The following is a 12,015-nucleotide window of genomic DNA, read 5'->3' as shown; positions in this document are numbered from 1 at the left end:
TGTCTTTTAGGAGTGGCATCTGGTGTCACATCCTCTAGAAACAGCACAACACCATAGCCTCTTCAAAAAGGTTTTTGAAGTATGACAGCCAGTGGAGGCAGGAGAATGTACCGGGTGTGAATAGCTTTAATCAGTTGACTCATATCTCCCCCAGGTCCCTTGTTTTTTAATTTCTTTCTCAATAAATGTGGGCAGCTCCCCATATCTTTCTATTTCTGCATGAGTGTGTTAGACTTGTCAGGCACAAAAGCAGAAATGACAGATGAACCATCTTGCACCACCAAAGCCTGACCTCTGAATGGTTCATAGAGGAATCTCTTTAGCTCTGACAGATGTGAAAGATCTGGCATTGTTACTCTGGGAATAAGAAGTGATCCCTCTAGAGAAGCCTATATCTAATAATTAGGAAGAGAAGGTTTGTTATTTGTGCTTAATCTCTCTTGTGATTGGATAACCTTTTTGGGTAGCAACATGCCCCTTTTTTTTCAATCATTTCTTTTAAATTCTGAAACACAGCTTTTGATCACTAAGAATCATCCTCAGTTTTTACATATTAACAGGGCTTTCATTAACACATGGATGTGACTGAACATAGACCAATAAGCTTGTAACAACAATCCTGTCTCTTGCAACATTGTCTCTGAACCGGATTTTTTTCTTTGTTTAACGATGTACCAGGGAAATGGCACAAAGAACTCTAGATTTGTGCATTCGGTAACAATGAGAATGTTTGCAGCAAAAGACATTTGAAAAACACGGTATGTACCTAACTCTGAAATTCTGGGGCATAGGTCTAGAAAACACTTTGCCACTAGAGACATAGTCAATCAATTTCATCCACATACCTTTATTTTTCTGCCTTGACTTTAGGCTTAACCCTGCTCCTGTGCAACAAAACCTTCTGCTGCTTATTGCTTCTACAGACCACAGCAAATCCAGGGAAAAATCCAGGGACCCTTTTTGAAGAACAGCTGTCAGCACTGCTTCTTCTAGCTTTCTAGCACAATGCGTTCAGAGAAGATTGTGTTAGCACTAGGGAGGAGGATGGTTTACTATAGATCTTTTGCATACAACAAGAGACAGCATATCTGCAGCATTTTCACTTTTGGGAAGGCTAACTGACACATACTAAATCCTAGCTTAAAGAGTAGACGGCAACTTCCAGTTCTTTATGTTCACCTGCCTTGCAAGTGCAAGGTGCAGGAATTAGAGGGCTCAGAGGTTCCATGTCGTGTTATACAAGGGACACAGAAATGGAGTACAACTGCAAAATACACTTTTAATTTCACAAACTCCCTGAAAAGCACTAACTCAAGAAGGGGAAAAAACAGAGGAGAAGGGAAGCTCACAGCCCACTTTCAGACTTCACTGAGCACAACTGACTCCTCCCCTCTTAGCCACATACCTACTGTATCACCACATCCAGGGACCTTGGTGTGCAAAACAGCTGAAAGCTACCATCAGGATGAGAGCAAGGCAGCTGGTGTGTGGAATCTGGAGCCTGTGTTTCATGTTCTGCCTCTTCTGCATCTTTCTTCACCAAACGACAGCTAAAAGAAAACTGAAGTTTGTGTCCGTGGTAAGTAGATAGTTCATGGGCGAATAGAATTTCTTCAAAACCTGTCACTTCCTGCTCTTCTTGTACTCTCAGGGGGCTTTCTGAATATTTGTTTCCTGCATATTCAAAATTCACTACTGCATTGTACAAAAAAAGCCTCAATTTTCAATCAGATTTTATCATTTTGTCTCCTTTGTGCAGTCCTAGATGAACTTGACTTTCTGGATTGACAAAGAATGCTTCTTCTTACAGCACTAAGAGAAGAATCACACAGGATTCCTTTCTCAATTGTAGAACTAAGTTCATAACTAAGTATCAACTGTGCAAAACCCCTCATTGCCATGGAAGAGTTTCCACTTTTCCAGTGGTTTCAAGGGATTAACATGCAAACCAAATTTCTCTCTGTGAAAGCCCAACGAGTGTACAATGGCATTGAATGAACAACAGAGAGCCAGTGCTGTGAAACTAACGCTACTTGCAATGATTATGATGTACCATTTGTTTGCAGGAAGCCTGCTGCTTGTTCTGAACATCACATCAGGTTGTAAATCACTTCCATACTCTTTGTGCTGCAGGTTTCCATTTTAGTTCTCTCCACGTGGATTAAGAAATAAAAAAACCCACCTGGTGGTAAGATTTTAAAATGTCAATCCACGTATCTACAGGAATTCTGCTGGGCAAGGGAAGGATTCATTGCAGGAATGAAAAACCTCAATGTATCTTTATGGATTGATCTTTATCTGAAGGGAAATTCCAGAACAGGTTCAATGTTTTCAGACTAACAGTTTAGTCTGTTATTTAGATTAGATGACACTTTTATAACCTCTGAATGATGAAAAAGTCAACAAGTGGCTTTTTAAGGCTAATTTCTGACCAGACAGTGTTTCAGAGCAGTCAGCCACAGAAACTGTAGCTAGAGGAGCAGCTGGATTTTTTTCCTTATGAATTCCCAGTTAGTTTTAGCAACACATTTCTGGAAAATTACTTACATGCCTCTGTTTGTTTCCTGTTTATTTAATGTTGTGGTCTATAGCTCCTAAAATATCTAAAATATATTCAAAATATATTAAGATATAGCATGGTTTTTATAACAAAAAAAAAAAAAAAGTTGAGCTAATTGCTTTTCAAATGGTAGGAATAGAAGAGTTACAGTTGTCTAAATAAATCAAACGGGTATTGTAGCTATCCAGACCCAAGAAAAGCACCATGAATATATTTAGCATCTGTCAGATACAGTACTCACTGTCACTGCATATTCCTTGTGACTGCACTAATTACATCCATCACAAAGGATCCCATTAAAGCAAAGGGAATTCCATCTGTTTTTCAGGTATTTCGCCATGGTGATCATACCCCACAGGAGTTTTTTCCAACTGACAAGCACAAAGAAGCTGGAAGGCAGCAGGGATATGGACAGCTTACCAAGGTGTGTTTGCTTATCTGGGCCAATACACTGAGCTATTGGAAAGTGGTCTGTTGATACTTTGTTCTTGGGATTTTGTTTTCACTTGGAAAAAGCCCATATTAAATTACCATATACAGATCTCCAAAAGGACAGCCAAACAATTTACCAGGAAGCTACAGCTACAAGCAGTCACTGATTTGAAATGACACTGAGTCAGACTGGTCTGGTCCAATAGCAACATGTGCTGACCTGTTTGATTGCAGACTAGGGTCTTCAGGCACTGGTGACCATCACAGTTCACCTGGGGCCAAACATGAAGATTTAACCATCAGTAGGGTAAGGTGGTGGAAGCGCTCACAAACCATCCTCAGTATCTGCTGAGCACTTCCTAGCTCATGAACTACTAAGATCAGTAATAGCTGAAACTTCTCTCATGTTATGCCAGGGGAAGTTTAAAGCTTTAGCTTTAAAGCTCAGCTATTTGAGTGCAGGCAGTGGTGATGCTCACACACAAGCATCAGCTGATGGTAGTAACTAGCAGCAGCAAAGGCAATTCCACAGTCCAACTGCAGAAACTGTGTCTTTGCATTAACTGTAATTAGCTGCCTCCTCTTGTGAATAGAGCCAAGGGTGAACTCCTGTACTATCAGACTGTAAGGGAATAAGTAGGCACTATATGGCTTGAACCCTACTTCTGCTCCACTCCCACCAGCAGTACTCAATGTTTCTGTGCTTCATTCCTTGTTCCCCAAGATATGTTGTTTGGATGGAAAAATCCACTAGTTATTTGCCTGGGATTCTGGGAACCAGGCAGTCTAACTGAAGAAGTGCCAAAAGTCTGGATGTCCCAGACAAATGGGTATTATTCATGTGTAGGCAGACTGTGAGGTGTGTGTCTCTGTTAGGCTGCTCTGGAATAAGTTCACTCACACACCTTATTTCCAGTAGGTCCAGCACAATGGCATATGTTTCTCTCTCCTAGGGGAACTAGTCATTTGCCAGGTCTCCACCAAACCCAGAATAGAATAAACTGCATGAGGGGTTCCTCTTCTTCACCACTTTTAGGAGGCCAAACTGATCTTCAGCGCAAGGTCAGGCCTGTTTCCTCTCATATCACCTCCCATGAAGAAACAGGAGTAACAGACCAGCTTCCTGTGCCTTACCTCAGCCGTGACTCAGTCATTCCACATAGACACTATGCAAGTTCAGCACTACATGCCAGCTTGCTCTAGGGCATGGAAGGCTTCAATACTCAGGTGTTAGAATTTAACAAAACATATTAGGCAAGTTGGGGCAGAAACCTAGGCCAAGCATATGCCCTAGGAATATGCATGCACAATTCCAGCAACAGAAAGAGGTGATCACATACACACACTGTGGGCCATGTCTGGCACTCTGGATAAAGCCCTGAGTATCTTAGTCTGACCTCAGAGCTGACTCTGCTTTGAACAGGAGGTTGGACTAGAGACTTCCTGAGGTCCCTTTCCACCTGAATTATCCTATGATCCTATGACTTAGAAAAGCACTTTAGGAAGCAAGGAGTAATCACTGTACTTGAGATTCCAGTTCAGAGTAATGATTATTTGAGCAAAGTTGAGTACATTACAATTTAGGCCAGGAAACCAGGTACAAGTAAAAAGATGACAGTACTGAGATCATTACAGGGTTATTGCATGTAATTGTCATGTCATGTGTTTACAAAATTATGTTGGTAAGTTGGAAAATGTTCAGCAAAGAGCCACTAAAATGCTGAGTCTGGAAACCCCATTTTGCCATGAGTGTAGAGGATTGTCATCTATTTAGTTTAACACAAAGATTGAGTAACTTGATTCCATCTTATTATTATCTTACTAGGAATAAGATCTGTGATGGTATAGAATGTGTCATTCCAAAGCTTAACAAGATCCAGTGGCTTAAGCCACTAGGGACATAGTCAGGCAAGAACCAAGAATCAAATGTTTTAGGCTGTTGATAATAATTAACCGTTGCACAAAATACCCAAAGGCTTGGAGTGCTTTTACTTAAAGTCTTCTATTTAAGATTTTCTGTCTTCTTGAGAAATAAGATCTTGCTCAAGCTAAAACCGTAGCCTCCATAGGGAACTGCTGGTGATACTTTACGTGATTCATATCCTGGACTCGTCTTCATGGACAGGCGGTTGCTGTGCCTCCACTCCCATGTAATCAGCTGTGAGCCAGCAACAGAGCAGAAACTATACAGTGTTGAGATATCTATAGGCCTGTGTTAAGGCCCCCTGACCCTCAGCCAGTCTCACTAGCTTGGGTAAGCATGCTTTCCACAGAGCAAAATGCAAAGCTGCATCCGTCAGGAAGACGTATATGACATTATCTGATACTGCAGACACAGCAACTTTACTGCTTTTTTCACCTGTCTTCTGTCCTCCTTCTCTATAGAAAGGAAAAAAGTCTTTATCAAAATAATATAAAATATTATCTCAATTTGTGGTTGTAGAAGAAGATGCATAACACACTTCTGGAGCCTCTTACACTATTCTGTTACTTCCACAGCTTGGCATACAGCAGCAGTACGAGCTTGGCCAGTACATGCGGAGGAGATACTCTTATTTCCTGAGTATCGTGTACAAGCAGTGTGAGGCAAGTACTATATATGGGAGGAAGGATGTTTTTCATGAATATTAATGGAACTTCCTGAATGCACGAGGGTCTGAACTTGGTGGTGGTCAAGACAACGTAATACCCATTGAATCCAATGTAAATTCAAAGTAGTTCTGAAACTGTGGCTCAACGTTTCTTCAGGCTGATGGTTAACTGAAAAACACCATATGAAAGGCTTTTTAGGCTGTATAGCAGGTTCAGATGCCTCAGTGTTGCATGGCATACTGAGGATATTGGATATCTCCAATGCTATACTTCCATATGGAGTGCAGATACAGCTTAGTCTTCATTTAGGGTCCAGCTGTTCAGTGCATACACAATGTCCCAGAGCCTACATAGTCAAATGGAGTCAGTCTTACTGCTTTTCACTCGGACTCCTACAGGGAAATGCTACCACGTTCCTTGTCCAACAAAATTTTATTCCAAGGCTTTGTTCCAGCTTCACTCTTTCTCCCTCCTTCTTTCTCATTGTTCCTTTTCACTCTACTCCACTTTAATGGCAGCTTCCTCAGCATGGTACCTGTCCCCTTCTTTCCTACCACGAGAAAAAAACAAAACAAAACAAAAGAGGAGAAATTACCTTCAAAAACTTCTTTTTTTCTCTTGCTTCAGATTTATGTTCGAAGCACTGATTGTGATCACACACTTATGAGTGCCCAGGCAAGTCTTGCTGGGCTGTACCCCCCAACACAGGACCAGATTTGGAACCCTGGAATCCTTTGGCAGCCAATTCCAGTTCACACGGTGCCACTGTCACATGACAGGGTGAGTATAAACTGGGGGCATTTGCTTTCCTTTAATCATTAGTAAAATGCCTAGGATATGAGATGAAGGGGCAGGACAAAGGGCATGGTAAAGGCAATGAAAAGTACACAATGCTACAGGCATTGTGCAGAAAAGCCAAATAAACTGAGTAGAAATATTAAGAGTTTCCACAGAGACGTGAAGAAAACCAGAAGTCCTAGGCACAGAGAAAAAAGAATTAACCTATAATCTGAGTAAACACCTACAGAAGTAGATTTATCACAAATGTGACTTTCTTTGTGGGAGAACAGAAGCAGTGTTCTCACTAGTGCTTCAACATTTCTTAATCCACAGTCAACTACAAAAAGACAAAACAATTATTTCGGGACTCTCATTGCTGTGAGAATTGAGTCAGAGGATTGTTTTTCATGCACTTTGAAGGTCAGTGCCTGCACTTTGAGGGTTGGTAGAGAAAGTAAAAGGGAAAAGGAAGGAGGACTCGGAGCATTAAGAGCCTACGTTCACAGGTCAATATAGTTATTCATCTCTCTTCCTCAACTCCTCACCTTGGAGCTATAAGGAATTGCGTGGATAGCACCTCTGTAACCTGCATATACTTGTCCTAGAGGGGAAAGCTGGGCAGCTGAGTGGAACTGGAGTTTCCCATTTGTGGAAAACCCATGGTAAAAAGCTAGGAAAGATCAGGAGTGTACAGATTAAGTCCCAGTTTGAGAGAGGAGGTTTGCACGTGTGATGCAAGATGAATTATGTGGGCTTACAAGTCTAGTTAACTCAGTCTGTGATAATAAGTGAATCATGTTAAATAGGCCATGAAGCAATGGTTCGCACCTTGGGATGATGAGAGCATGAAGATGGAGGATATAGAGACACATGTCTCCCTGTTCATGCACACACCCTGGCGTAGAGTCAGGAACTGCTTCTGACACTGGTGCAGACGGTGGTACCCCAGCAAACAGTCCAGCATACATGTGGCCAGTATCAACACCTCTAGCAAACTCAGCTAGTAGGTGCTGCACCTCAGCCACATCTAGGGGAGTAAATCAAACCATAAAGTCATGAACACATACATGTTTTTCATACTTTATTCAACATTATTCATCTTTACTACATATGCAGGCTAAGTTTGAGACCACATGTATCCTACTATCCAAAACAAGTGTCCAGCACTGATGTGTAAAGTCATGCCTCTTCATGAACCTCTGGTTATAATTCAGAAATAGTTTCCTACCTTCTGGAATAGATAAATTCTATCTCTAAAAAGATTGAGGAACTGCTGTGAAGCTTTCCAAGCCCATTATCCCTTCAGGACTCTCAAGGTATTTCTGAAGTTCTTTTGACTGTGGAAAAAGGGCAAAAAGCATATTATAGAAAAACAGTTAGAATATTTCAGTGTCAAATTTTGTTTTAACTTTTGTTTAAATTGTTAACATTAAAAACTTCAAACAAGAATAAACTCAGTTTAGCTGTGATAAATGAATGAACAAAGTCTGAAGTAATCCCAGTTGCATGTAACCTTTAACCTTCATATCTCCTGAATTAATGAAAGACAAAACTGAGTTATAGAAACTTCACAAGTTTCCACAATTTAGCTTTACTAAATGAAGCTGTGGTAAGGCCACTAAATACAGCTGAGTATGCACAAAGACTCCTATTGCACTCCAGCCACTGCTGGGTAATTTGTTTCTAAAAGGTGACGGTGTGTTTAAATAAGGATGGAACACAGTGAATGAAATCATTCCTGGGGAAGCCAAGCACAAAGCAGTTCATGAGGGCTTGTGTTAGTGTTCTGTCAAGGGATAAATGTCATCTTGTGTAAATGAACCCTTTTTGAACTACTGCAGCTGTTACTCCTCTGAACACTTAAAGCCTATTTTGTAAGTAGTCATCAGTATGACACTTACAGTCCTCAAGGTGAATATCCTTGAAAACTACATTCCCAAATCATTTTTCAGCTTGTTTCAACCAGAGCAGCCAATCATAAAAACAACCCTGCAAGGGTGAATTGCAGAACAAGAAGCACCTTGCCTAACTAGTGTTTTGCAATTTTTGTTTCAGTTGCTATACTTACCTTTCTCACACTGTCCAAAATACAATGAGCTTCTGAGAGAAACCTTGGCAACAAGGGATTTCCAAAGGCAACTCAAGCACTACAGGGTAAGTATTTTCAATTCTGGAAATCTAATTCAAATGTACCACTTCTGCCAACATCATCTAACAGGTAGGTTTAAATAATGGCAGTCAGTATGTGCTCCTTCCAGATCTCTAATCTTCATAGTGAGTGTATACAACATACCCAAAAACCTATTACAACATTCTTCTCATCAGTTGAAAGTTGCAAGTCATGTCAAAGATAAATTATTGACTACCTTGCAACAAAACAGTCCATGTACCTTTCAGGAGAGCAGACAAAACAAAAACTCTGATTAAATCAGTGCCAATACCTCCCTTTGTTTACTCCAAAGTAAAGCAACTCCTGACATCTCTGCCTCTATAACTTTCTATTAGATCAGATTCCTCTTCTACCAAAAAAGCTCACAGCTCAATTCCCCAGATTTCCCGTAACAGCCTCAGTGCTCTCCTCAAGTACCTGTTCATGTTTCACATCCAGTCTTCACTCAGGTTCTCACTTACATTTTGTTCTTGCCTCTGTAAGGTATCCCTTTCCTTTCTTTCTCCACCATCAGAATCTTCATCATGAGTATGTAATCACTTGTCTACGCTGCTGCAAACTTCTTCACAAGTTTATTCAAAATTACACTATCAAACTCACCCAATTTTGTATACTCTTTAACCACTGACCTCAGCCATATGTCTATGGCTCTGCGTCTGGGTCTTGTATGCAAGTGATTCACAATTCCCAGTTTTATGAAATCATATCTCCCTTCTGCTGAATACAAACATCATCATAATTCTCTTTATCACACTTCCTATAAGCACTTTCTGGATTTAAGCCAGACATCCTCAGATATCTGTCCCCCTTCTATTCTACCCTCTTCCAAACATTTCCACCAAACATAAACCACCACCATACTTCAAATCTGAACTCAGATGACCAACCTTGTCTAGAAGGACAGGCCAAATTCTCTCACCAATAGGTAATGGTTCATTGCTTAAGTGTGAAGACTATCTTGTTTCTAAAAATTACTGCGTACTAGTATGGCAGTGTGTGGAAATGATGTAAAGACGACCTGTGTACTACAAGTTTGCCTTATTGTATTCCAGCCATTTCTGAAGTTTTTAGCCACTCATACAGGATACCCATTGAAGAAGTTGAACACTGAAAGAATTTGGAAGCTCTCTGACTCTTTACAACATGAGGTAAGTAATATAAAGAAAATCCCCAAGATCCAGTAAAAATCCTTGTGCTTCCTCAAAACTGTTTTTTTTTTAGCTCTTAATTCTTCTGTATTGACATCAATAGTGGGTAGGTCTGTGCTTCCAAACTTTTTGAACCTCAGACTACTTTCAGCTTCTTCAGAAACTCTCACCTAACATCAAACTTCCAACTGAAAATCCTGTAAAGACTGTGTGAGGCTGCTCTGGATTGCCCACCACTATAAGGAACATGAACCAGTGGCCTACCAAATTCAAGATCCTACCAGTGACTGCATATGGAAAATTAGGCAAAAGCATACCTTTAGATAAAATGGTTTTGCTTCTCCTCCATAGCCCATCACAGAGATACACGTGAATAAAATACCTTGTTGGCCAAGGAACACAAGCATGCTCCCACGAAGAAATTGTATAGGCAAAAGGAGTCATTCTTTGCATATGGATGGTGGCAGTCAGAGTATTGTCAGGAATTAAGCAGGCATTGGAATGACACAAATGGCTGTTTGTGAAAGTTTGGAAGCCTTTTCTAAGCAAAGGAACCAGGCACATCACACAGAAGCATGGATTTTATAACAGGGTGCTGTGGTGCCCAATTGTTATGGGTATCTGGGTCCCACAGTCTGGTACCTCTGACTGGGATTGAAAAAAACCTGAGTACCCTTAATGTAGCAACAAGCCCCACTTCCTGTCACTTCAAAGTCTAGATTTATCTCAGCTGGAGCAAGTTAAAATAGCAGTCTTTTGTTAAGAAGTTATTGTTGCAGGCAGCTTTCATTATGAATGCTTTAATGCATCATTCTTTTAACATTCAAATGTGAATGATTAATTGGCCATCAGTACTGGGATATCCCCTAGAAAACTGAGGCAGTTTTAAGGTGGATTTCACAAGCAATGTGAAATACTTTGGTGTGACCATAATGAGTTTACCTTTGCCCTGCAGTTTCTGCAAAGGTCCAGCTTTGGTCAAAGCAGTCTTGAATGGAACGTTAGCCAGGGCCTTAAATTAAACGAAATGTTAACATGTTGGGACATCTTACTGTAATTTCGCTGAGGTTACCCTTCCATGTTTTCCAAATGCAGGATCGCTCAGGACCACAACATTTTATTTCAATTGTTATGTCATACTGAGAAATCTGGGTCACCAGAGAAATGTGCAAAATCCACCGCTGCCATCAGGGATCCAGCTAAATGCTGGAAGACAAAACCAATTAGTTGTTTTTTTTTCTCCTTCTAGTGTTAAATTTGATGAGCTCTGGTCTTTCATACCACTCAGTGAAGACTCTGGGGTTATCAGTTAAGACAGCTGACAGAAAAGTCACTCTCACCCTTTCAAGCATACAAAAAACTTTCTTACATAGATTTTTAAACACAGTTCATGAAACTACAGGAGCATGCATCTCTCTGTATTTGTTACTTTTGGCTGTGTCATCCGACTTTCAGGTAACTTGGAGACTGAGGTGCCTGAGTGCCTACAGCACTGTCTGAAGTAGCAAGTCACAAGACACAAATCACATTTGTTAAAGGAGAAAGTGAGACACTGTGACCTGAGCCAGTTTAACCGAACATTTTGTATTGTTTCACTTGTTTAAACAAATCCTTTAAGTAGTTGGCATTTTCCTTAGAACCCATTGTTACAAGAACACTCCCTTCGGTGAGATCAGTCCGATGGTTACCTTGCACTAAAGGAAAGATAGAACCTTGCTTAAACAGGAATCCCGGGCAGTGAAAACCAGGAGTGTTGGGTGTATCTTCCCTCCTTTCAGTTGTGACCATTAATGTATCTTGGGCTGCATCCTCCAGGAAAGACTAATCCATCCTGCTCTAGCCTGAGGGCTATGCCAGTATCCAACAGACCTGGTATAAGTGGATATGAATTCCATTTATATATCTAATCCCTCGGCATATACCTCATATTCCAGTACACCTGAATTACACCTACACATATTCCTAATTCATCTCTGGATCTCAGAATTGCCAGTCCTTAAAATCCTGGCATGTATATAGGATTTGATTCAGTAAAGATCTCAGGATATATCCCAGTAGATGGCTGAAAGAGTCACTAAGCGAATTCTTTTTGCACCAGACAACTACATTAGCAGCTGGCAGAAATCATGCTAGTTGCTTCTTGAATGTTTTTTATTATTATTTTTCCTCTTGTTGTTGAACACTGCCCTTCAAAGTTGTTTTCAGCAGTGTGATGCTATAAATAAGAGTTCTACAGCTGTCTAAATGCAAAATACAGTCATTATTTTATTATAAAACGTTACATGACTGAAATATTCAGAATTTACTCTGACAAGCATTTTGACCAGAACAAA

General features: G+C 40.5%; 1 protein-coding gene across 1 annotated transcript in view; it reads left to right on the top strand.

Moving 5' to 3' along the window:
* Window positions 1–1,304: 1,304 nt before the first annotated feature.
* Window positions 1,305–12,015, top strand: part of LOC104410606 (prostatic acid phosphatase-like) — a 13,790-nt gene continuing 3,079 nt past the window's right edge. The window contains exons 1-6 of the mRNA XM_010020832.1: window positions 1,305–1,579; window positions 2,889–2,984; window positions 5,492–5,578; window positions 6,212–6,364; window positions 8,420–8,518; window positions 9,587–9,682. Coding sequence (XP_010019134.1) covers window positions 1,466–1,579; window positions 2,889–2,984; window positions 5,492–5,578; window positions 6,212–6,364; window positions 8,420–8,518; window positions 9,587–9,682 — 645 coding nt within the window. The 5' untranslated portion in view covers window positions 1,305–1,465. The remainder of the gene's footprint in view (window positions 1,580–2,888; window positions 2,985–5,491; window positions 5,579–6,211; window positions 6,365–8,419; window positions 8,519–9,586; window positions 9,683–12,015) is intronic.

This window comes from Nestor notabilis, unplaced genomic scaffold, assembly GCF_000696875.1.
Source record: "Nestor notabilis isolate BGI_N333 unplaced genomic scaffold, ASM69687v1 scaffold4258, whole genome shotgun sequence".
Taxonomy (NCBI): domain Eukaryota; kingdom Metazoa; phylum Chordata; class Aves; order Psittaciformes; family Psittacidae; genus Nestor; species Nestor notabilis.
This window is presented reverse-complemented; position numbering and strand designations above follow the sequence as displayed.